General features: G+C 49.0%; 3 protein-coding genes across 5 annotated transcripts in view; 1 reads left to right on the forward strand and 2 right to left on the reverse strand.

Moving 5' to 3' along the window:
• The window catches only part of SLC37A1 (solute carrier family 37 member 1), a 56,018-nt gene extending 47,959 nt beyond the window's left edge, over window positions 1-8,059 (reverse strand). The window contains exon 1 of the mRNA XM_070407139.1: window positions 7,969-8,059. The gene's annotated coding sequence lies outside the window, so the exon portion shown is untranslated. The remainder of the gene's footprint in view (window positions 1-7,968) is intronic.
• On the forward strand, window positions 7,958-20,926 carry RSPH1 (radial spoke head component 1). 2 transcript variants are annotated; one of them, XM_070407140.1, is made up of 9 exons: window positions 7,958-8,071; window positions 9,631-9,744; window positions 9,847-9,952; window positions 11,489-11,579; window positions 12,097-12,232; window positions 14,740-14,811; window positions 18,276-18,435; window positions 19,263-19,418; window positions 20,741-20,926. In XM_070407140.1, the coding sequence occupies exons 1-9, from the start codon at window positions 8,018-8,020 to the stop codon at window positions 20,791-20,793; spliced, it is 942 nt and encodes a 313-aa protein (XP_070263241.1). In that variant the 5' UTR covers window positions 7,958-8,017; the 3' UTR covers window positions 20,794-20,926. The 2 variants fall into 2 exon arrangements, with proteins under 2 accessions (XP_070263241.1, XP_070263242.1); XM_070407141.1 differs by lacking the exon at window positions 14,740-14,811.
• UBASH3A (ubiquitin associated and SH3 domain containing A) overlaps window positions 20,349-25,949 on the reverse strand; it is a 44,192-nt gene continuing 38,591 nt past the window's right edge. For both annotated transcript variants that reach the window (XM_070407143.1, XM_070407142.1), the window contains one exon: window positions 20,349-24,419. In XM_070407143.1, coding sequence (XP_070263244.1) covers window positions 24,344-24,419 — 76 coding nt within the window. In that variant the 3' untranslated portion in view covers window positions 20,349-24,343. The remainder of the gene's footprint in view (window positions 24,420-25,949) is intronic.

A 25,949-nucleotide genomic window follows, 5' to 3' on the forward strand; every position in this document is an offset into this window, starting at 1 on the left:
TCCTGGGGAGGAGAGAAAGACAGACAGACAAGGGCTGACAAAGGGCTTCTGGTGATGGTCCCAGAGTAGGTACCCAGAAGAGACACCTGAAACGGTATTTTCTTAATAAAGTAATGGAACACAATATGCTCAAGTACCACCCCTTCCTCCTTCACACTTGTATTAAACATGTCCATTCATTCTTTCGTAGAACCTTGATTGAGTCAACTATCCTTAAAGTGAAATATTACTATTGTCTTTTAAAACACTTTTGAAGAAGTTTTGACATCTTCACCACATAATGGTCTGAGATCATGGCAAATAAATGAAACGAAGTGCAAATAGGTATGCATTTAAAATGTTTAGAAGGATTCACACCAGAAGGCCAGGACTGGCCATCTCTGGGAGGTGAGGCTATTGATCATCTTCACTTTCTTCTTTATCTTTTACTGTACCAGTATTTTCCCAATTTGCCAACAGCATTTAGTAATTTTAATAATCTGAGCCTAGACTATATGTCAGGCTCTGTGCTAGACTGGGGGTGGGGGGGGGGGGGTCAAGGTGGTGGTGGGGGAGGGGGTGACCTGGAAACATGTCACAACTGTGCAGGGACAGAAGCAGCACAGCAATGGTCTGAAGGGGTTTAAGGCAACGAGGAAAGGTATCCCCAAGGAGGTTACATCTGGGTAAGGTAGTAGAGCTGAAGGATTGTTTACCAGGGAGAGAAACATGGGAATCACATTTCAGAAAGAAGGGACAACCACTCGGACAGATGAGGGCATCCTGTAGAAAACGGATCTAAATAACTGACAGTAGTTAATGTAGATGAGAAATAACCTTTTGGGGGAAGGGGCTTACCCTCACAAATGACCGAGGAATACAAAGTAAAGGCACCATGAGACGCTGCTCTGCCCATTACATTAGCAAAGAAGAAAAGTTACTCACAGCAGGTGAGGCGAGGGAGCAGCCGGGGTCACTCTGTTGGAGAGAGTTGGGGCTGGGCCATTCTAGGAGGCAATGGGGTAGATAGTATGTATTTGGTTTTAATGCTCCACCCCTGGAAGGTGCAGCCCCTTGTACCATGGGGTCTCCCACCACCACCACTGGCCAAAGCAAGGCCATCTATAATATAAAAAGTAGATCCAACCTTCCATATCCACTGGTAGGGAAGAGTGACATCCATTTTAGAATGAGGAACTAACATGTAGCCACAAGGTATCACAGTTTGGCTAATTTTTTTTTTTTTAACAGAATTTGCCACAAACGGGTCTGTAATTTTTTTCTCATTTCCTCATAGCCTCCTCCCCCTTCCACTCCCAAGTATGACCTTATGACCTAGGGACACAGCACATCCAGCTGTAGTTATTTAACTGATGTATTGAGAGAGCCCCTGGAAAATGGAATCTGATTTAAGAAGAATAAAAATTTAAAAAAGATAATAAAAAGAGTTAAAAACGGATGTACTTTGCTTTTTTTTTCTTCTTTCCCAAGTGTTGCATCAAGTACAGCTGTGTGGCAAAACAGATCTAACATTCAATGTGAGAAGCATATGTGGATTGAACACTTACTATATGCTGGGCACTGTGCTATGTGGTGGGGGAGGGGAGCAGCGATGAGTCACTACCCTTGAGCTGCTGCCCAACATGAACTTCCAGTCTGCGGGATTTCCTGACAGCCCATCTCCACCCTGGCTGACCCCACTAACCCGGCTGCCCCACTGGTTGCGGTGCATTGCTGAATAATCCTTCTTTCTGGGCGGAAAAGAATTTGTGTTCCTCTCTTGATGACAGTATCTTCAATATCCCAAGCTGTGGATGTATCTGTTTATTTCCTCCTTGTTGGTTGCTATTTTTACAAGAGACAGAACCTCAAACACTTAAAATACTTACTAACACTTAAGAATCTGAACATTGATGTATTTTTAGAAACTCCAGTCTCTTCCCACCCTCCTGTATATTGGTGCTAATGCTTATGCATTAAGCATAATCTCTTCATCACGGACTAGCTTCTGGTGGACACTAACAGGTATTGACAGAACCATCTTTAGCAGTGTGATCCTGGTCAGGAAGAAATCATGATTGAAAATGAGTCAAAAGTTCCCCAAAGACCGACTGATAGACAAAAGGTGCTTAGCCTACTCTATGAGTGACAGTATAATTAGTAAAGTAACAGCTAACATCCACTAAGTGCTTTACTGTGTGCTGGGCACTGTGCTAAGCTCATTATAAACATCTTATTTAGACCGTGCAGCAGCCCCAAGGGGGCAGTTCATATTGTCTTCTTGTTACAAATGGGTGAATTGGCTTCAGAAAGAAGCAAACAGCTAGGGTTAGATCCTGGGTCTGACGCCTACCCACTAAATGCCATAAGAACTATTAAAAAAAGAGAAGTTGCAATTCCTGTCTTTTTGATATCTACCTATATATCTACCTATGTCTACATGTGTATGTCTATATATGTGCATGTACATAATAGTTAACCTTGCAATACAAATATTTTAATAGCCTCACGTTTCCATAGCTAAGAGGGACCTGAATTCATTCTGTTGCATGTCCCTGCTTTTTATCTGGGCGGTGGCTAGACGCTTAAATAAAAAACAAAATACCCTGTTTGCATTCTTCTGGTTCCCCTCCGTTCCTAAGGCCTTTTCTCTGGGTTGTCCTGGGCAGCCAGTTGTCATGGCAACTGCCAGGCCGCCCGGCCCCCAGCCTGGAGGTGGGTCACGAAGGTGTGGCAGAGGAAGGGGACCCAGGAGGGCTTCCAGGACAGGGTCTCTCCCGGGGCAGTGCCATGCGGAAGCAGAAGGACCCCTCACCAGGGCCTCGGCGGAGAGGGCCACGGCCCGCCAGGACCGGGCTTGCTTTACTCTCATTTCGGACTTGGCGGGGAGCTCGGTAGAGAGAGGCGGCTTCTCTCATTTATGTGTGAGAAAGGCAGGAAGGTAACTTCTTCCGGGGAAAGGGAGTGGAGGAGGAACCGCGGGCAGCTTCCTCTCCACTCACCTGAGGCCCTGCTGCTAGGACCAGCCCTTCTCCAGGAATGGCTGCCTCTGTGCCAGTGCCCTGCTGGGCATGATGGGAAATCCCCCGTGGGGCATGATGGGAAGCCCGTCCTAGTGAATGATGGGAAATCCTCCTGGAGCATGTTGGGAAGCCCGTCCTGGTGAATGATGGGAAATATTGGCTGGGAGACCCCTGCCGGTGGATTATGGGACGCCCCTGCTGGTGGGTTATGGGAAGTGTCTCCCCGACAAGGTTTTTAAGAGGTAGCAAAGGATGCCCTTCCCTATGTGCCCTGAATTCCCCATTAGGGAGGAGGGAGACGAGTTAAGCGCCTTTTGAGGGCCTCCGGCATTGGAATGAGCTGCTTCTATGATCACCAAGCACTTCTAAGACACCCAGGGGATAGGGGGTCGGGGAGTGTGGGGTGCCAGGAATCAACTGCTCTCCCCAGGACTCCCCAGGCTCCAGGGGAAGAGAGCAGGTGCGGCTGTGCCTGACCTGCGCAGGGAGCAACGTGTTTCTGGAAGGAGTTTGGGTTTTGTCCAGTGGCTGCTGCTGGGAGCTGAGCTGCAGCCCTGTGGTGTATTCCGTCTTACCTTATTTGGACAATTGCTAAACCTGGAGTGCAGTGAAACTACTGTATTGGAAGATTTTTGGGGGGAGAAACTCTGACCGGTTCGCATGCGTGGGACATAAATCGAATTGTGAATTTTAGGATTTCCTAGCACTATGGCTAGGCAGCCAGCTGCTAACGATGTGATCTAGAACGGGGTTTGCTTAAGCCACTTTCTGTTTGTTTTTCTTTCAGTCTAAGACTTATTGAGCCGTGCTTCACCGCTTCCTAAGTGGTTTAAGGCCACTCCCAGAAAACCAGTGATTCATCTAAATCGGAGGTCTGGGAGGCAGGAGAGGGTAGGGATGGACAGTAATGGCTCTTAAGTCAGAATGCTTGGTTTAAGTCCCACTAGCTGAATAATCTTGAGTAATAATTTTATTTCTCTGAGGTTGCCTTTCCTTAGCTGTGCAATGGGGAAATGACCATGAGGATTTAGTGAGATAATTCGTATAAAACTCTTAAAACTTACCAGCAGAGTCAGAACTTAGCAAATAGTTACTGTCATTGTTAGAGCAAATTTGAAATTTAAATTTCTGACAATTATTTTTATATGCAAAAAACTAACATTTATTTGTGTATTCTTGATTACCATTCCAGATTTCTAACACTTCAAATATTTTTGATGTTTTTATTTTAAAGACGTGCTCAATTGTAATAAACGTGGCAACTGCCATGTTTAAAGAAGAAAATAATGACCTATTCCAAACTCCTCATGCCCCCATCCCCACAAAAAACTGTTATATTTGGTTGTTTATAATCTTTTCATCTTTGCAACTAATTAACAATATAATTGTAAGGTCTTGTGTGTTAATTTGCTTGTAAATTGTTTCACTTTTGTTTTCACTAAGCCATGTGTTTGGGCCTGAGATTTGGTTAAGATTACACCTTCCATTATTTCATTGTTTCTGAGGGAAAGGTCTGCATGGTTTGTGTGTTCAGAAGGATCTGCGGATTACTCATCTGTGGATTTGGCATCCATAATGCTGCCAGCAGGATCAAACTCTATGTTTACTCAGCCATTCCTCCCCTTTTCCCCCACAGCAACAGCAAACACCACACCTTGGGATGGGTGGGAGGGGACCTTTGTATTAATGGTATGTGATTTCTTCATTATTAGCATTATGTGGTTATCATAATAAATAACAATACATTAATAAAATATCATCTTTGATCCCCATGGAAGCTCTTTGAGATTGTTAAGGTTTATTCTACCCAGTTTACAGAATAGGAAACTGAGGCCCAGCGTACAAGTGAGTTTTGAGGGAGAAGAAAAATAATTTTTTCTCTACCCAAGTTCTTCAGGCTGGTCTAATAATCAAATTAATGTGAGACAGATCAACAGGAGAAAAATAATCACATTTGTTACATAAGTACATGCGGGGTTTCTTAAGAATATAGGACCTGAGAGTAGGCAAGGCACAGGTAGATGAGAAGGAGCGAACCTTTGGTACACAAATTCATCCGGGCCACCCGGGAACAGTGGGACACAGAGGTTCCTGTCTGCCTATCACACTTAATTCATACTGTGATGCTAAGGTGAGGTTCTCTTTGTTTAAGCAGGTTTTTCTATGTGAATTCCTTTAAGCAGGTAAGGGGGAGGGTCAAAGATTCTTCCTGAGTCTTTTATTTCATAAAAACAACCAGCTTAAAATAATCAATATTCCAAAAAGGTATATTTTGGGGTGGCAAACTTTGCTTCTCATCAGTTGCCTGAGGTGACCAAATCTGATAAGCCCTGGGATCCCAGAGTTTGGGCATTCTGGCTGAAGGTAAGCAATGTTTTTCTCAGACGACAATGACTTCAAGACCTCTTGTTCTTCCATTTTGATAAATTATTTTTAAGACTTGAATATTAGATTTAAAGAAATAAAATCATTGGCTTATGATTATTGTGGAAGGTTTTAATTTCAAAAGCAACTAAGAGCACTATACAATATTTAGATTTAAGATGAAGCACTTATTTGTGTAATTTGCAAAAACACACTAGAAATTGGATATGCAAATGTACACTGGACAGACCATATGTAAACATAGAACTCTGACCCCAAACCTGCAGCAACCAGCCCCGGAAACCAACCCATTCTCTGCAGTGAACATCCCACAATGCCAGCTGCTGTAAGTCAGACCTGTAGGAAATCCGGTTGCTATCTCTACCAGCTGATCCAGGAACAAACAGTAACCCTGTAACAATTGATCTCAAGGGGCCAGGACTTGATTAATGATGGAGAGTTTATCTCATTTTTTTCCTGCACTTACAACTTAGGACCAGTGACAGAAAGTTGAATTTGCACACTAACCCATCACATAGGACTCCCTACTTCTACCTGGCATTCCTGCTGATGCCCAACATCAACAACCTCCAATCAGTGTACACGCGAGCCTTCCCTTTTTTCTCCTATAAAGTATTCCCACATCTCTGCCTACCTTGGAGTCTGCCAAATGCAAATGACAATGGCTTACTCCCTTGCTAGATCAAGCTCTGAGTAAATAGTCATTGATTGTTCTCATTTTAATGGTCTTGTGTATTTCCACATACAAGAAGATTCTTTAAGTAAAACAAATTAAAAGCAAAACAAACAAAAACCTCAACCACAGCTGGTGTGGCTCAGTGGATGAACCTCAACTCATGAACCAGGGGATGGAGGTTTGATATCCTGTCAGGGCACATGCCCAGGTTTCAGGCTAAATCCCCAGTAGGGGATGTGTAGGAGGCAGCTGATCAATGATTCTCTCTCATCATGGATGTTTCTATCCCTCTCTCCCTTTCCCTTACTCTCTCTGAAATCAATAAAAACATATTTTTAAAAAAATCCACCTCGACCATATTTCACTGGCTTGGTTGAGCATCTACTGTGTGAAAACACTTTTCTAGGTGCATGGGGAGACAAATATAAGGGTGGCACGGCTTCTGAGTATCCAGAAATGAGATAACCACACAGATGACTATTATATGAGACAGAACTTGTCTTGTGTGTGATAAAGATGATTTGAGGTACTATGGGAGTTGAGAGAGAGAGAGAGAGAGAGAGAGAGAGAGAGAGAGTAAGGGCATCTAACTAGAAGTATCTATAGAAGCTGCAGGAAGGAGTTTTCACATATTTAAAGTAAAAAATTAAAATACAGAGAAATATGCTTAATATATATGAATACACACATCACATAGAAGTGATATTGCATTTTGTCACACTCAGACCTTTAAAATAGATGATGGATGGATGATGGACAGATAGATGATACATAGAGTTGAAGTCCATACCGCCCCCCCCCCCCCCCACACACCCCCGAGTGTGCCCTTATAAATTTGGGGATTTTGGGGGAAGTGGCCCCTTAGTCTGGAGAATGGCTATGCTTGTTAATGGATAGAGCTGGGGGAAGGAAGGCATTTCAGGGAGAGGGCATGGCACAGGCAAAGGCATAGAAGTGGGCGGGAAGGATGTATCTGGGGGAACTGCCTGTGGTTTGGTTTTGTATGAAGCAGGTAACAAATGCAGGAAGGGGAGGGGATGGTGGGCCCTGAGGCTAAGAAGATGGCTTGGGCATTGAACATGGAGATACTGAATTCCATCCTGTGAGACTGGTCCGCATTTGGGTTTCTGGGTTGAGGAGGAGTGTGGGTGCTGAGAGGGCCCGAGGCTGGAGGCTACTGCTGGAGATTACAGGGTGAGTAGACGGCCTGGATCCGTGGTGACCGGGGAATTGGGAAAGAGATCAAGAGCGGCCTGTGCAGGCGGGGTCAGCTGTCTGCAGGAGACGTCAGGTGACGGGAAGAGGAGTGGAAGTTGTGTAAGTCCATGCGAGCGCCTGTGCGTGTGTGCACGTGGACGCGCATCTGCTAAGAGGTCAGAGCTGCCTCTGAGTCAGGAGAGGCTTAGGAACACGACGAATGACCTCAGAGGACACAGCTCTGTGGACCCCCAACACCGCAGGGCGGGACGAGCCCGGAGGGTGGGGTGGCGCGGCAAGTCCGCAGGTGCCCCAGAAACCGAGGAGCGGGTCGGAAGGGCCAGTGCCAACACCCGACAGGGTGAAGCTCTCTCTGGAGGTGGTCCCAAGCGCCTCCTGCGCCCCTTCTCTTTAGGGGCCTGACTCAGGGTGGCTCCGCGTTGCAGCATCACCCAGCAGCCCGAAAACAGGGATTCCTGGGTCAGCCACGTGGCATAGGGTTAGACAGCGGGCGGGTACCGAGTCCGCCCCAGGCCCCGCCTCCCTATTGTCCCGGGCGGCGATTGGCCGATGTGTCCCGTTGCTATGACAGCACCCGAGGGTTGCGGGTGGCTCCTCCAGGCGCCGTCCCATCCCTCCGCCCGCTCCGGGAGGGAGGCGGGGCTGGACGCGTCTCTATGGCGACGGGGACGCGGTGGTGGTACTTACAAGCTAGAGTGGAGCCGGAGGCGGCGGGGATCTAGGTTGAGGCGAGGCCATGTCGGACCTGGGCTCGGAGGAGTTGGAGGAGGAGGGAGAAACTGATCTTGGGGTGAGAGCTTCGGCAGAGGGAGGGGCTTCCTGGGGTGCGCGGAGGCAGGCGGACTCCCGGAGGTCAGGCCGGGTTCGCACAATAGGGAGGTCTGGAGGCCAGTTACGGCCCCCCCACTCCCGCCCCCGCCCCCTGCTCCGGGAGGCCCAGCCAGGGACGAAGAGCACGCGGGCCACAGTGGGCGCTGCGTCTCGGAAGTCGGTGGTGAAAGGGGAAACGTCATGACGTCCGCTGGCCACATCCCTTCTCGCTCTGTCCCCCTCCCCAACCCTCCTCCCGTTAAAGGCAAAGATTTCCAAGTCAAAGGCCCAAGCAACCTCCTCCCTGCCATTACCTCCCACCCAGGCGGTTTTCTTGGATGGCTGGCTCCTCCCAAGGGGGCATACTATTGTTGAGTGAGTATTTGAGCAGTGGGCTTGGTTCCTCAGGATTGGGGTGGATGGCGAAGAGCCGCTTCCTGGCAGCCTTCAAGCAAAGCTGAGGCCACCTCGGGCTCAGCCAAGGTTTCCTGGAGAGCTCACCATTTAGGTCTAGAATAGATTCACCTGTGCTTTCTTCACTCTGTGGGACCGACCCAGGTTATTGGAATTGTTCCTTGATTCAGGCAATAGAGAGGAGGTAAGGCACCCACAAACAGTGAGGTGAGCGGGGCTCTGTGTGAGCATATGTTGTTGGGAGATTAACCTCTCTAAGCCAGAGGGAGGCCATTTCCTAGCCTTGACCTCTGTGTGTGCGCAGGGCACAGGGTTGAAATAGTTTCCAATTAACAGAAAAACCTAGCACCTCTTCTGTGGCTACCATACCTTTCAACTAGCTCTGTACCTCCATCTCCCAGCTCCTACTTGCTTTACTGGTCCATGAGCCCCTCCATGCACTGGAGCCACCTGGAAGCTGGAAGTGCCAGGAGCCCAACCTAGGCAGCCAGGGGCTGGTGCTGAAAGCCAGGGCAAGCTGCGGTGATGTGCACTCCAGAATCCCCTGTGTGATGAGGCTGAGTCTGGGACATCACTGGACATGAGCCGTGCTGGTGGCCTCCTCTGCCGTATCTGTTACCTCTTCCTGGTTTCTCCCTGGAGCACTTAAAAAAAATCCACTTGCTCAGGGTCTGCTTCTGAGGGAACCCAACCTACAACACCTGCCCAGTCAGCTGTCTAGTTTCTCTCCTCAATGGCCCCACTGGATTTGTAACTTTTTTTCTAAAAGTTGATTTCAGAGAGGAAGGGAGAGAGAGAGAGAGAGAGACAGAGACAGAGACATCAATGATGAGAGAGAATCATTGATTGGCTGCCTCCTGCACACCCACTACTGGGATGGAGTCTGCAACCCTGGTCTGTGCCCTTGACTGGCATCAAACTCAGAACCCTTCAATCCGCAGGCCAATGCTCTATCCACTGAGCCAAAACAGCCAGGCAGGTTTGTAATTTTTTAGTGCCCAGGTATGGTAAACTACCTTTCCGAGGACTGGGAGGATTCAGTGGGATACTATTTATAAAATGCTTAGCACATGGTTGGCACTCAAACGGTGGCAGCTGTAATTATGCTGACTTTCTTGTTGCCAGGAATATGAAGGGGAACGAAATGAGGCAGGTGAAAGGCACGGCCATGGGAGAGCCAGACTGCCCAATGGGGATACCTATGAGGGGAGCTATGAACACGGAAAAAGACACGGCCAGGTCAGAATCGGTGACTCGCATGGGTAGTTTTCTATATTTAATGCTCTACTAGTGAGTATTTAACTCAGGAATGATATGAATCCTATAATCAATGTGTTTCAGGGCATCTACAAATTTAAAAATGGTGCTCGATACACTGGAGAATACGTTAAAAATAAAAAACATGGTCAAGGCATTTTTATATACCCAGACGGATCAAGATATGAAGGTAAAATGTTCTCGCAAAGCAGCTTTTTGTGCCGCAGACATCTGCTCTTGGGATTGAACTCTTCTGTGACTACTGAGAAGAATGAGAAAGTTTAAAGTCCTCTGGATTAGTCAGTCACTCAACAAACACACACTGTGCTCCTATGTTCACAGGGCTGATGCAGAAACCAGAAAGCCTTGCAATTATGAGAAATGTGACTGTCCCTGTGCCCAGCACATTCTCTCCTGTGAGCCTGTGTCCTGAGGAGCAAATGCCAGGGGAGGAGGCTGCTGGGCAAGCACAGACCTTGGGGAGTGGGTTGCACCCAGGACGTTCAACGCTTGGTAGCATTTGTCTCTTTGAAGTTGTTTTTGCTGTTTCCATTTCTGGTAGACCTCTCTTCTGAGGAACATGCTGCTTGTTTAGACCTGGTAGTGCCTTCACTGAGGGCTTCTGGGCAGAGAGGCATTCTGCTTTGTTAAACTAGTGTTCTTTTTTTTTTTAAAAAATATTTTTTTATTGATTTCACAGAGGAAGGGAGAGGGAGAGAGAGATAGAAACAACAATGATGAGAGAGAATCATTCATCAGCTGCCTCCTGCATGCCCCCTACTGGGGATGGAGCCCACAACCTGGGCATGTGTCCTGACCAGGAATCGAACCCTGACCTCCTGGTTTATAGGTCGATGGTCAACCACTGAGCCACACCGGCTGGACTAAACTGGTGTTCTTATTTCCGCGATAGTTCTTTACATGCCAGTGTTATGTCTCAGGAAGATCCTGGTTCCCTTATTTCCAAGAACCCCACTGCTGCCCCCGGCACCATTGTCATCTGGTGGTGCCTATAGTGTTAGTCTTCCAACAAGGGATAAAGGAAGTTCCTGGGAAGAGAGACAAGTGGGGGGTGGGCATGAGCCTTCAGAAACTGTGTGCAGAATTCTATGTTCTGGGCTTCTTTTCTGGGAAGAAGTTATCTAGTTTCATCAGATTTCCCCAAAGAGTTGTGACCCCAAAAGACACGGTGTGACCTTGTACAGGGGACCTCATCCCTCCATGCCTTGGCTTCTCATTTGCAGTGAGTTACTACAAGTGGAACACTCAGAATCATGCTTGATGGACGGGGAGCACTCAGTAAATGTTGGCTGCGTAACCACTTACTTATGGGATGTCATCACCTCTTAGAAACCAGAGGGTGAGGTGGGGAATGGAGTGAAATGCTGGCACCTGGCCAGGATCAAGCCTTGATGTGGTTGCTGGATCCCTAACCACACACAAGGCAGAGGAGTGTGGTGCTGGCACCGCCGGCAACAGGGCAGGCAAGCCCTGGTTTGAACCCTCGCTGTGCTGCTGGCCACACACACGTGACTGTGGCCCTGATGCATACATGGGCCCACCCCCGTGCTCAGTTACCGTGTGACTCAGCCTCCCTCAACCAGCTTTCTACTCTATGCCATCCGGCCGGGAGGCAGGGGCCGGTGGGGAGTCGGAGTAGAAAGGGACAGGGATGAAGGGTGGGTTCCCTTCTCACCAGGGCTTGTTTTTGTGTCGTGTCTTCCAGGGGAGTGGGTGGATGACCTGAGGCAAGGCCACGGCGTCTACTACTATGTCAATAACGACACCTACACTGGAGAGTGGTTCGCCCACCAAAGGTTTGGTTCTCTCTTTAGTCCTGTAGATAATTCATGTAACGAGAATATGACGATGTCTTGTTAAGAAACATGACAAAAGTTCTTATTAAGAATCATGACAAAAGTTCACGTGCCAAGTCTGCCAGGCAGTTCAAACCCTGCCAGGCTTTTAGGCGAGGCTGCTGGCCGATGCAGGTGCAGACCCGTGGGGGAGAGCACGTGGGTCCTGCACCCCAGGGCCCTGGGTGGGGGAGGGCACAGAGCAAGAACCTTCTGGGGACTGAGCCTCGGCTCCCAGGAGCACTGTTCTTCACGAGAGGACCATCTGACCCGCAGGAAGGCCCCCACTGTCCGGCAGGCGATGCCCGCCCCATGCATGGGCACAGGGAGCAGGAGCCATGTTCTGCTGGGGCAGAGATAGAAGATGATGGCCGTGACCCTGTGTCAGCCTAGGGCCTCTCAGTGAACGGCCTGCCTACACACCCGGGAGGTTTCTCATGCTTCAGATCTAAAGGCATTGTGCCCCTGTCTCCCCCAGGCATGGGCAAGGCACCTATTTCTATGCAGAGACCGGCAGCAAGTACGTGGGGACCTGGGTGAACGGACAGCAGGAGGGCGCAGCCGAGATCATTCACCTGAACCACAGGTACCAGGGCAAGTTCTCGAACAAAAACGTAAGTCAGCAGGAAGTGATGTTTGCCCATGAAGTCCGCAGTACCCTTCTCCCCAGCCTGTGTATTCGTGTGCCCGGGAAATACTGGAAACCCGGGGAAACCCTCCATCCCTCCGCATATGGGAAACAGGGCAGCGGTGTCTACCTCTGAGCATCCTGATAACCCACAGAGGGCAGAGTTTGGTGGGGGCGGGGAGCCTGGCTAGTTTCTCTGCATCTCAGTAAACCCCAGTCTCTCCCAGCAGTGGCCGGGCACGTCCCTCTAACACGGGGCATGCTGTCCTCTTGTGTGTGCTCAGTCTCATGGGGGAATCAGCTGTGAGATCCTCGTTTGCCGGGAACAGCTGAACGTTTTCTGTGGTTGAGCATGTGGGGGTTCTGACTTTCTCTCCCCTGGGGGGTGCAGGGCTGGAGCTGGGGAGGAAGACTGTGAGCCCCTCCTCACCTGGTGGTTGTGGAACCGGAGAACCGCCTGGAGCACCAGACCTTGGGTCTGAGGCCTCCAGGTTGCAGTACCCACTCCGGTCATCTCCGTGGGCAGGACTTTGTGGCTCTGCTTGCCCTTCTGTCTGAGCCCTGATGGGGTGCAGAGAAACCCCGACTGACTCAGAACCTACCAGCTTGGTGTTCCTATGGCTCTGATCCGGGGCTGAGCAGACACTGTCCCTGAAGAAAGAGTTTGCTGGGCAAGTGAACGCTGTTAGATGTTAACATTGGAATTACTTAACGGATACAATGAAGTAGCCTCAGACTCTCTTAAACTCAGTTTTCATTTACATATGATTAAGCCCTAATTTCAGATTCTCCTGTTAGTCTTTGCAAAGCAGTGCATTTTCCTCAAACCTACACATTGCCCATGTGGTTCCCAGCATTGCCCTTGTGGGTAATCATTAGGATGGAGATACACAGATCAGAGAAGCAGCAAGTCTAGTGATAGATGCAAGGATGTGTGATAAGAATGTAATTTCAGATTACTAAGGAAATGACGGGAGAAGCCAAGAAATGGTGCTGGTAACCGTTTGGGCGGAAAAAGGAAATCAGCGTTTGTCCTCCAGCTTATAGATAAAGACGCTTTCTCAAAGAAATGAAGATTTAAATATAAACAAAAATCACTGCGAGAAAAAATAGGCTATTAACTTTAAAATGAGGAAAACTTTCTAAACAAAAAGCCAGGAGATTTTGCCTAATAAAAACCGTGCCATGCCAGCATGGCCAAGGGCGAACCTGAGGAGCGGTGGTGAAGGATTAAAGAAGACAGACAAAGAGAATACAGCTGGGGCTCAGTGGATCTCCCATGCCTGGATGAGGCTTTATTTTATAGTCAAAGCAAAACAAGGAAGTAATCAACATGGTTGCAATGTTTTTGTGAGTTTCACCTTGTTTTGGCAGCACTTGCTGCACCTCCCACAGCCCATTAGCTACCTAGGAAGGAACTAGGGAGGGCTACAAGGTTAAGCGTAATTATGCTAAGAGAGCTCTGCCCTCCAAGCTGGGACTTACTTGTGGCCCTGTAGCCGCTCCCTACAAAAAACAATCCCTTAGAGATTAGAAAATACTAGAAAGGAAATTTACTAGTAAGAGTTATGTGATGAATGGGGTTAGGACATGTGCAAAGGTTAATATATAAAAGACTCACATCAATCAATGTGATTTAAATGGTCAAAATATTAAAAAATATTCAACCTTACTAAATAACTTAAAAGATATGACTTACAATGATTTGTGTATATATTTAAAAATGTAAAGATAGAGCAAAATGTTAAGGTCCAGAAAAAAAACAAGGGTTTGAGGACAACGAGGCTCTTACTTGCTTCTGTGGGAGCCTCATTCTCATGTATATATACTGTGCAAACTTTTGTCCAGAAATGTTATTTCTGAAACTTTACCCAGAGGAACCTCTCCAAAGTGTACACAGTGATTTAACCCAGAATATGTTTACTCTGGCAGTCTTTGTCCAAGAAAAGTGTGAGCAGACCAAATATTGGCAATAGCGAATAAGTAAAATAGATTATAATTCTCGAAATAAAATACAGGTTGACAACTGGTGCTGTGGAAGAATATTTGTACACATGGGAAGGCACTCATGCCATATGTCTAGTAAAAACCGAGTAGCAGTCAGTATATGTAATTATGATCAGATTTTAAATCAAGACCCCTCTGTCCTAGAAACAAGGTTACAGAGATTACATCAAAATGTTATTAGTAGTTCTATCTCTATCTAGTTTGCCCGTGGCTGTGGACTTAGTAAAACTTTTGTAATAAATGCATTACTTGTATAAAGGGATTCAATGTAGTTAAGTTTTTAAAAACAAACAAAATAGGCCCTGTACTTTGCAACTCCGTTAGCCGTTAGTTCTTAAACGCATTCTTTGACCTATATTGGACTTCCCCCCCAATCGCACGATGCGGGTAGGTTTTATGGGGGTAGCATTTCTAAAGCATTTTGGACTACCTATTGGGTGCTGACTCTCAAGAGTGAAGTACCTCTTGGTTTCTCTTTGCTTGTAGCCTATGGGCCCCGGGAAGTATGTGTTTGACATTGGATGTGAGCAGCACGGGGAGTATCGGGTCACAGATGCGGTAAGTGGCAGGGGATTTGTCGTCTCCTGCACTTGTGGGCAGGAGAGCTGCCCAGAGACATCGACCCCCTAGAGCAGCGGTTCTCAACCTTCTGGCCCTTTAAATACAGTTCCTCATGTTGTGACCCAACCATAAAATTATTTTTGTTGCTACTTCATAACTGTAATGTTGCTACTGTTATGAATCGTAATGTAAATATCTGATATGCAGGATGGTCTTAGGCGACCCCTGTGAAAGGGTCATTCACTCGCCAGAGGGGTCGCGACCCACAGGTTGAGAACCGCTGCCCTAGAGGCCGCAGAGGAGAGTGGTGCCAGCTCTCAGGGACTTTCCTGTTTCCCCGTTCCTTCTTCACTTGCCTCTGTTAGTCTGGAACTGCATTCTCGTTGCCAGAACTCAACGAGATCATGTCACAGTGATTGCTGAAAGCCAGGCCTGGTTTCCTGCAGAGAAACCAGCTAATTCTGAGCCAGCCAGAGGGCTCTGGGCAGCTAGGGCCCAGAAATGTCCACTGAACTCTATGTCACGGCGATGTCATCGTGCAACAAGCCAGTGCTTCGGGTATATTTGGATGACTCACGCCACTTACAATTTTCTCTTTTTGTTCCTTTCTAATACTTAACATTAATATTAATACTAAATTGATATTCTGTGGTTCGTTTTGAAATTAGCCAGCTAATTTGTCACTATTAGGCATCTAAATGTGTGTGTGTGTGTGTGTGTGTGTGTGTATTCCTGCTATTATTGGCTGGCTAAGGCCTGTAGATAATAAGAAATTTACTAAAATACCTCAGGCATCACCCATCACCCCCACAATCCCAAGGCTCACCCAGGGCACCCCACCAGGGCATCCCCCCACTAGGCAGGCCCTCAGCCCCGCTCTTCTCCTGGTTCCTTCCCCTGTGGTGTTCTACTTCCCTTGTATCACTCCACCATAGCCACTGTGTTCCCCAAAGCAGCCCGTGGTTCCCCAAGGTCTGTGGGTTGATGTCCACCTTCTTTCTGTGACCAGAATCTCAATGACCCCCTTGGCCAGGTCATTTTCCCAGTCAACTATAAAACATGAAATGGCTGGAGTGATTGGTTTTGCTGCTAAACATGAGGCCCCCACTACCCCTGAGCATCGTGTCTTCTTGGTTCCCAGGACGTCCAGTCTGAGTGTGAGGAGGGTGTCCAGAAGTCCTCGGGACACGCCACCTTCCCACGCAGTTCTACTACTCAGCATGTTTGTCTCTGTGTGTCGCCCACACACTAGCCCCGAACTTAACACACATCTGACTGGCTTTGTTGTTCGATTGACAGCGACTGTTTCCTGCTTTTGCTCTCCCTGCGGTTGGACACCTCTTATGTGGCCCTTGAAGGACCTGCTATTCACTGTACTGCTACTAGTCACAAATCTAGCCTCCATGGTCTTATTGGTGATGGAGCAGTTGTTTTAACTTGTGAAGTGATAAAAAAAAAAAAAACCCACACACATCTTATATATTTTTCAGTTTAGGCTCTTGGGGCGAAAGTTAAATTAGAAGTCAGTATTTCACCCCCTTCCCCTCTGGCAACCACCACACTGTTGAGTGAAATCATATGGTTCTTAGCTTTTTCTGAGTGGGGAAGGGGGAGATATAGTGACTGGAGGAGGTTTAATTTGGGGCGGTGGGCACACGGTGCAATATATAGGTCTTGTAACATATGAACTCATACCTGAAACCTGTATAATCATATTGACCAATGTCACCCCAATAAATTTAATAAAAAGAAAAAGAAGTCAGTATTTCAGGATGATGAGAAGCAAGTTGGAAGGACATCGGTAACATCTAAGGAGGGAAACATTGATATAGACCTCCACCGCTGTCCCCATTCAGGAATAACTCTGTGAACTAGCGCACTTGACTCAAGGACCTTTGTCCTCGGCCACCACTGTGCTCTGGTGAGGGTCAGACTGTGATGAAACAGAAAAGCCTAAATTTTCACTTCTGGCTCCCAAAGGGGAATGCAGTCCCTTAGCGAAGGGGTGGTGATCTGCAGCCATGGACCAAACCTGGTGGCAGCCTGTTTTGATTTTTTTTCAATTGTGCTAAAATACATACACTACTTGCGATTTTAGCCATTTGTAAGTGTACACTCCAGTGGCATTTAATCCATTCACCTGTCATGCAGCCATCACTACCATCCATCTCTGAAACTCTTTATTTCCAAACTCTGTCTCCGTTGAACAGTGTCTTCCTCCCCCTCCCCCCAGTTGTCACTTCTGATTTACCTTCCGTCTATGAATTTGCCTGTTCTAGATGTTTCATATGAGTGGGATCATACATTTGTCCTTTGTGTCTGGATTTCCACTTAGTATAGTGTTTTCAGCGTTTGGCCATGTTCTAACAGGTGTCAGGACGTCCTTTTAATGGCTGAGTAACACCCATTGACGGACACTTGGGTTGCTTCTACTTCCTGGCTACTGCGAATAATGCTGCATATCTGCCTGAATCTCTATGTTCAGTCCTTTTGGGTGTATACCTCCGAGCGGCATTGCTGGGTCATAGGGTGATTCTATGGTTCGTTTTTTGAGGAACTTCCCAAAGTTTTCCTTCGAGGCGGCACCATTTACATCCTCACCCTCAGAGCATGTGGTTCCACATCCTGTTCTGTAGATGAGGGTTTCTGGAGCCCAGCCACGCTGCTCATTTACCCGTCACCTGCGGCTGTTTTGAACGACAACGGCAGGGTGCGTAGTGGCCACAGACACCAGGTGGCCAGCAAAGCCCCGGATAGTTGATGGAAAAGTTTACTGACGCTAGTCCTGGAACAGTGTTTTTCAAAGTACACGTTGCAACCGTTTCATGACTCATATTAGTTTATTGTGAGCAACGTTTACAAAACTGAAAATGGAATAAAAGTGGATGCTGGCCATGGAGACAAGCACATGGATTTGGCTTCAGGCTTGTGCTTCGTGGCACGGGGTGGTGGCATGCCGTGGCTTTCCTCCTGTGGCTGAGCCACGGGAAGTAGCTGCTCTGGAATTTTATTTTCCCTCCAGAATCTGTGAAACTAGAGCTTCAGTCTTTATCCCCTTCGACATCATTGCAAGGTTGTCTTAGCTGCGAGGCCTCCTCTTCCTGCAGTGCTAGCTTTATTATGTAGAAGGAATCTTAGAGCAGGAAAGGGTGGCTGAGCAGCGCATGGAGAAGCCCATTTCGGCCTGGTCACGTCATACCTCTTCCAGGGCTGGGGAGTGAGTCCGCAGGCGTTCCCGGCGCCAGCAGGGAGAGGGTAGGCACAGTGTCCCGCTGCCCTTCCATTTCCCATCCCAGTGCCTTCCAGAGCCGCGTAGACTGAACCTGGGAAGCTGGCAATTGATCTGCTCTCTGAATGGTGCTCAAGTGCAGTTACACACCTGCCTTTTCTCCCCTTCCTCTAAGAACCCCACACCTCATTTACACAAATGTAGGCAAGTTCACATTTTTAAACTTTAATAGGAAAGAGTGGAAGAGGAAGAGGAGGAGGAGTCGGTAATAACTACCCTTCCAAAATGGAAAGCTATCAAAATCACAGAGTTGGCCTTGTGGACACCCACCCTCGCTGAAGAGCCGCCGCCCGTGGATGTGCCTGGCCAGGAGGAGACCCCAGCAGCCGAGGGTACGGCCCCTGGCGGCGTGGGGTGCGGCGGGCTGAGCACAGCCTCTGCTGGTTCCTCCCATGTGCATGGGGTTATGAGGAAGAGGCTCTGGGACCCGGGCCTCCAAGGCCCGAATCAGCAGGACTGAGAGCATAGAGCCCAGCCATGGCTCAGGCCCTCAACACCTTGGTTGACTCCATGGGAAGCCCCTGGAGCTAAAGTCCCTTGGAACACTTCTCCCCTCACCTTGGCCAATGGTTGCCTGTGGGCATGGCCTCGGGAAAGCCAGCTGACAGCAGCTGGGGGACGAGTCCTTCACAAGGGGTCTTCCCAAGGGGCAGTTAGGCGGCCTGGGATGCTGGAGAATTGCAAGTGATTAGAGCCGGGTCAAGCTGGCCTCAGTGAAATAACACAGTTCATTGGCTCACACAGCTGGGAGGGCGGGAGGAGCCAGCCTCAGGCGTGGCTGGGCCAGGCCGCAGCTCTGGGTCTCTCCTCTCACAGGCAGGGGCTCTGCTCTCTTCCCCTTGGAGACTCATCCTCAATGACTTTATCAGATTGTCACCCAGTCAGCTCGAGAGCCCCGGGGAGCAGAGAGCTTCTTTCTCAGTCTGATCCTCAGAACCCTTGGGACATAGTCATCCTCCCAGAACGGTCACTGTGACCGGGGACCGGAAGCTCTGCTGGCCCAGCCTGGGCTGGAGCACTGGGAAGGCGTGGTCCCCTGAGGGAGAAGCTGGGTGCTGCTCTCGGCAGGAGGGAGAGTAGGTCCCGAGCAGGGGAGGAAGCAGCCACCCTGCACAGGCCTGCTGCCTGCTGGACGCTGTCTTCCTTTGTTTCTTCGCAGCCCGGGGGGAGCCTGGAGAGGAGGCCCAGCCCCTAGCGGATCTCTCAGATGGGGAGGCCGATTTCATGAGGCCCGGAGAGGAAGACGCTGATACCTTCAGGGAGGAGGGCGAGTACGGCCGGGAGGAGTTCCGCTTCGACAACATAGACCAGCAGGGTGAGCCTGAGCTCTGGGGGGTCACACACGCTGGGCAGGCTGGGAGAATCTCTTCCCTTTGACCCTCACCCTGGGCCAGGCTGGGAGAAGGTCTCTGAGCTCCTTCTGTGAACTCACGTGGGACCCACAGGGGTGCTGCTCCTTCCCAGGTACTCCTGCAAACCTCCCGCGACGGCAGGGACAGCAGGTCCCGCGGACGCTCTCTCTCTGCTCTCGGCTAATCTCCGTTTCTAACAGGCGAGCAGGCCTCCGCTAGAAATGCAGAGCTTGGCTGTGTATTGTCACGTGGTTTAGCAGGGCTGAGGCACAGGGGTAGGAGCTGGCAGTGTTGGGAACCAGTCCTTTATTATAAAAAATATAGATATTTTTAAATAGATTCTTAGAAGGGAGAGAGAGAGAGATAGGAACATCAATGAGAGATAAATATTGACTAGCTGCCTCCTGCATGCCCCCTACTGGGATGGAATCCCCCAACCCGGGCATGTTCCCTGAACAGGAATCAAAACGGTGACCTCTTAGTGCATGGTCAATGCTCAACCACTGAGCCACACTGGCCAGGCGGGGACCAGCCCTTTTTATTTTATTTATTTAATGTATTATTATTATTATTATTTTTAAAAATATTTTTTATTGATTTTTTTACAGAGAGGAAGGGAGAGGGATAGAGAGTTAGAAACATCAATGAGAGAGAAACATCGACCAGCTGCCTCCTGCACACCTCCTACTGGGGATGTGCCTGCAACCAAGGTACATGCCCTTGACCGGAATCGAACCTGGGACCTCTCAGTCCGCAGGCCAACGCTTTATCCACTGAGCCAAACCGGTTTGGCAACCAGCCCTTTTTAAATGGGTTTGACTGTACCATTAATCTAGAAGCTTCTGCCACTGCAGGTCCTGGGAAGGCCTTCCCCACCCAGAACCCGAGGTGGGGGGAGCAGGAGAAGTGGGCCGGCGTGAGCAATACTCAGGATGAGGATCTGAGAACCAGGCTGGGAGAGAGTGGGCATGACATCAGGACCAGCTGGTGTCTGAGACTTCAGGTTCCTGAAACAGCCTGGACAGAAGGACATTGCCTTGGCTCAGTGGTTTTGGCCTCCGGGACATTTGGCAGCATCTAGAGACTTGGAGGGCTGGGCAGGGTGGTGGGCAGTGCTACTGGCATCTTCTGGGGTGGAGGCCAGGGATGCTGCTAAATGTTCTATGATGCACAGGACAGCCTCACATGGACAACCATCCAGTGCAACATGCCAACTCAGCAAATAAAGAATTTTAAAATAGAAAAAAGTTCATATCAAATACTCATGTTTCCCTTTCCTTCCCAGGAAATGTGGGTTTCGAAGAAGATGACACTAGACAATCCGATCCTCCAGACTAAGATGGGCCCAAAGTGAGGGGCCTGTGCCACCCAACGCCCGGCGCTCGGGGAGTTAACACCGATCAGTTACTGATAGTTCATATTTAGTTGTTTGTGAAAATGGCTTACAGTTGCAAATAAATTTTTCATTCTCCTTTGTTGTTGAAATCGCCTGTGCTTCCAGCTCTTTAAACTAAGAGTTCCCAGGTTGCCTTGCCCTGGTTTTAGCGTGTCTTCTCCTAGGATGAAGAATTGCCATACACCTGCCCCTCCATAGGAGATGGCGACGGAGTGGACTCCCGGCTGGGCTAGGACAGTGACTACAGACTGAATTCCCTCTCTTTTCCCTCAAGACACTAGGAAAGCACCTAGACAATAAGAATGCCTGTGTGATTCTCATAAAACACAACACATATTTCTGGGAGCCCCCAGGGGAGCTCATGGGTGCTCAAGAAGGCATCCATTGGACAAGTTCAGGTTGAGGTTTGACCTTTGACCCCACACCTATACGTCACAATCATGGGTCGCATGGTTGTCCCTCTGTGTGTGTCTGTGTTCTAATCTACTCTTTTCATAAAGACACCAGTCCACCCCAATGACCTCATTTTATTTTAATGACCTTTTTAAAGACCTGTTCTCAGATTAGGACTTCAACTTATGAATTTGAGGGACACAATTCAGTCTATAAAATTCACCAACATGACTCATATTTAAAACATCCCAAGTTTGGTCCTAAAATAAGACTTAATTCAGGGGAAAATGATGATGACTCTTCTCAGATAAACACAGGAGAGTGTTGGCCAGGTTGCGGTGGCCCCAGACCTGTCCCTAAGCAGTTCTCCATCAGAGGCACCGAGTTAGGCTCCTCGATTCCTTTGCTGCTAGCCTGAGGCCAGCTACCCCTCCCATTTTCACCACCTCCCATCCAGTCATTGCAACACAAGGTGTATTAATATCATTAACATCTGCCATGTCAAAACGCGAGAGTCCCTTCCAGGTTTGTGCTTTTAAGCCCACAGGTGAGGAAATCAAGGAGCTGATGTGATGGGTGTTGGAAGTGGGAGTTCCTGGTAACAGGACGTCCATTTCCAGATGACGTCAGCAGGGGGTCAGACTAGGCTTGTAAACACGAGGACCAGCTCCAGGACAGGAACGAAGGAAGAGGACGCTGGTCAGAAATCTTTCTTTCTTTGTTTAATATTTGGTTTCTTGTTAGTTCATAAAGTTGGAAACTTAGTCACTTCCATCTCTGCCCTATTCAGCCCATTTCCCAGGATTCAGTTCTTACAATGAGGTTCATTCTGGAAGCCAAGAAGGACCAAACTAGGTTTTCTGTCATTGCAGCAGAATTGGGGGGTGGGTCTAGTCAGAACCAGAATTATAAAATAGAAACAAAATGGTGTTTCTTGCACACTTAACCTGGAGATGGAGAGTCAAGCACCTCTCAGTGTCCCTTGCAAAGGACATGATCTGCCCCTCTTATTATCCAGGGGCCTGACACCCAGAAGCCTCACCCCTGGGAGGGTGAATCCAGACACCTGTGGACAACCCCAAATTCCATTAGCTTGACCTGTAAAGCTTTTATTCTTCATGATGACTAGTGAGGTCGGTGTGGCACCGGGTACCCAGGGGAGCAAGCAGAGGGCCTGGGGTGGGCAGCACATCCAGGGATGACTATGTCCTACTCTGAGCACTTGGATGGCTTTTCCTTTTTCTTCCAAAGGGCTGGGCTGAGAGGACACCACTGTGAGACCCCTATCAACCACCTGGACCAACTTCTCAACGTCAGAGGTACCATTTTACTCCTGTCACCTGGGCAGATTTCACTGCCGTGGGCCCCTGTCTGGTTTGTGTTACCTGTTAGTCAGGGCAGAACCCATTTCCCCCATTTTCAAAGCTTCTCTCCCCTTTCCACTTGATCAAAAGAGATAAACAAGAAGCTGAAAACACCCTACACCAAGGGGAGGAATGTCTCAAATCCTTACACCTGGGCCCCTGTAATAGCAGCCCCGATATGCTGGGGAGTGATGTGCTCAAGGGTGGCCCCTGAAGCCTGGCCTGTGTAGCTCAGCGGTTGAGCGTTGACTCAGGAGAGGTCACTGGTTCAATTCCCGGTCAGGGCAACATGCTGGGGTTGTGAACCAGAGCTAGCTGATTGGTGACGTTCCTCTCTCATCTCTCTCTCTCTCCCTTCCTTTCTCTCTAAAAATCAATAAAAACATTTTTTAAAAAAGAGTGGCCCTGAAAGATATCCGCATCCCAATCCCCAGACCTGTGCATGTGTTCCCTTTCAGGGCAAAGGGGCCTTTGCAGGTGGGATTGAGTTAAGGATCTTGAGATGCAGAGATGATCCTGGATTATCTGCACTGGATGGACCCAATGTCACCACAAAAGGCCTTACAAAAGGGAGACAGGAGGGTCAGAAGTGAGAAGCAGTGAGGCAGTGGACAGAGGGACCAGGGATACTTGAAAATGTGACACCACTGTCTTTGACGATGGAGGAAGGTGCTATGGGGCAAGGAGTGGGGGTGGGGCGACTATAAAAGCTGGAAAAGGCAATGAAATAAATCCCCCCAGTGCCTCCTATTGACCTGTTTTAGAACTTGTGATCTCCAGAAATGCAACAGAATAAATCGTGTGTGTGTGTGTGTGTGTGTGTGTGTGTGTTAAAATTTGTGTTATCTTCAGCACTCCGTGATGGTGCCTTGTTACAGCAGCAACAGGAAACTAATACCCGGGTGGGGTCACCAAGCAGCAGTTTCCTGGTGTTGGTCTGGTTTCTCCCTTTTATTGAACATTCTACCTCTTTTTGCCCCACACAGCCAAAGAGTGATTGAAATAGAAAAGGGAAAAACAGTTGGGAACTTGGCAAATAGGAACATCCTATATTATAAAACCCTAATATGCAAATCGACCGAATGGCGGAATGACCAGCGGAACGACCAATCGCTATGATGCGCACTGACCACCAGGGGTCAGTGAGCTCCCACAGGGGGAGCGCTGCTCATCCAGAAGCGAGGCTCACGGCTGGCGAGCGCAGCGGCGGTGGTAGTAGCCTCTTTCGCCTCTGCTGTAGGCGGGCAGTAAGGAGCAAGGGATCCCAGACTGTGAGAGGGCGCAGGCCAGGCCGAAAGAAACCCCCACCCCCAGTGAATGAATTTTGTGCACTGGGCCTCTAGTATAAAATAAAGTGGAAATAACCTTTGGTGTGTGTGTGGTGGGTCTTTAATCCCTGGAAATTAGAGTCACAGTTCTTATTGCCCTCCAAACCACATGGCAGACACAAGTCACAGGGTGGCATCGGGCAGCTGAGCCTGCAAGGCCACAGACCCACAGGTGGCGGCAACGAACTGAAAGCCACAGCAGGCTGCCTGGAACCTAAAAGTGCGCTTTGTGCTTCTACCAATCCCATTAGGAGGGACTAAGGTACCTTCCCATCACAGTATCTTTCAGCCTCCGTATGAATCTCGCCTCTTCCTTGTGAAGCTGTGCAAACATAACGGGGGCTCTCAGTTGCCCAGGATCCAGTTCCTCCAGTTAAACGCGGAGTTGGAGCCGTGGGTCAGTGTCTTCACAGGGGGGGCCACCAACGCCCACTTTCCTTCCTCTTTATTTTCTTCGCAGAAGCACATTCCCAGAGAAGGGATCTAGAGGAGAGTTACATCACTTATTAATACTTTATACCAAGTCAATCAATTTTAGACTCGTTCTAACGCCAACAGACAGGTGCGCCTTGGAGGCTGGCGTGATGTGCCCAGACTGTCATTGCTGCCTCGACACCTAACAGAGCAGTTCTTAGTGGGGTAGGGGGGCGCCCAGGACAATAGGAAATGGGGATGCTATCAACTGGGGATGCTATCCAGTGGGTGGAGGTCAGGGGTACTGCTAGCATCCCACAATGCACAGTGTTATCCCGCCCACGTGCCTGGGGTGCCAGTGCCAAGGCTAAGAACCCTGTCTACCATTAGAAGAGTGGCGTACAGTCTCAAACTTAGCATCACAGAAAGATCCAGGTGATGAGTTTTCAGACCCCCGGGAAAAAATGACAAAGTGGAACTTGAGGCAACTCCTTCATCTGTGAAATGACCGTGTTGAAGTAGATTTTTGATTTGAAGGCCTTTGTGTTTACCTGTGTTGCTTTCCTTTCCTTACTCTCCCTTTTTAATGTCTAGAAATTCCTTGGTCAGACAGAATTTGCAAAAATTCCATCACACGGGAGTGGTGGGGGATCTAAGTGGAGGCTAGTGTTGACTCAGGGGTCATGACTCCCTCCTTCTGCTTAGAGAGACTGGGGGGAGGGTGTGATGGTGGGTGAGGGGCGAGCAGAGGGTCTGTTTCTTGCTGCCCCTGACTAGAAGGCCCAGGGTTGGGCAGAATTCCTTGATGAATTTCTGACCTGCGAGAGCAGCTTATTTGGGGGTGGGGTGGTGTGGACACCAAATCATCAGCACAAGAATGTTGCAGGCCCAGCCCGTGTGGCTCAGTGGTTGAGCCTTGACCTATGAACCAGGAAGTCACAGTTCCATTCTCAGTCAGGGCACATGTCTGGGTTGTGGCTCGCTCCCCAGTAGGGGGTGTGCAGGAGGCAGCCGGTCAATGATTCTCTCTCATCATTGATGTTTCTATCTCTCTCCCCTGCTCCCTTCCTCTCTGAAAACAATAAAAATATATTTACAAAACAAAGAGAGTTACAGGAATTTGGAAACTCAAGGCTGGCATCTCCAGAAGGGAGGCCAAGGGCTGGGGTGTGGGTGGGGATATGGTCACTAAAAGGAATGGGTTTGGAACAGCAGCAACATGCCATTCTCGCCAGTGCCTGTGTGTGCAGCACGGCTGTCTGTGTGGAGACGGGACCCCCAGGAGACCCGGGGCTGTGGGAACGGTTGCAGCGGCCCATGGGGGCAGCACAGGAGCACACGGGGGAGACAGTGATGACTGCAGAAGCAAGAGCAACACTTTTTTTCCAGGAGACCCCGAGAAAAACCTATACAGAAGTGTCCCAGTGTGGCCTGGGGGGGCTCAAGCCATGCATGCGGACAATGGTCAGCTGGTGGTCCTGGAACCCGGAGAGCTCAGACACATCTCGGTCATACTTGGGCAACACCACCTGGAGACACCTGGGAACTCCACCTGGACAAGTTTCTCTCAGATCCAGAGGGTACTGGATCAGGAGAGAG

This window comes from Myotis yumanensis, unplaced genomic scaffold (genome assembly GCF_028538775.1).
Source record: "Myotis yumanensis isolate MYYU_CA2020_CCGP unplaced genomic scaffold, mMyoYum1.0.hap1 SCAF_2, whole genome shotgun sequence".
Taxonomy (NCBI): Eukaryota; Metazoa; Chordata; class Mammalia; order Chiroptera; family Vespertilionidae; genus Myotis; species Myotis yumanensis.

Excerpts from the sequence above, each read along its gene's own strand:
- RSPH1 (XM_070407140.1), top strand. The coding sequence starts at position 8,018 with ATGTCGGACCTGGGCTCGGAGGAGTTGGAGGAGGAGGGAGAAACTGAT. Across the intron at positions 8,072-9,630 it reads AGGGAGAAACTGATCTTGGG|GAATATGAAGGGGAACGAAA; the intron begins GTGAGAGCTTCG and ends TCTTGTTGCCAG. Across the intron at positions 14,812-18,275 it reads AGTATCGGGTCACAGATGCG|GAAAGAGTGGAAGAGGAAGA; the intron begins GTAAGTGGCAGG and ends AAACTTTAATAG.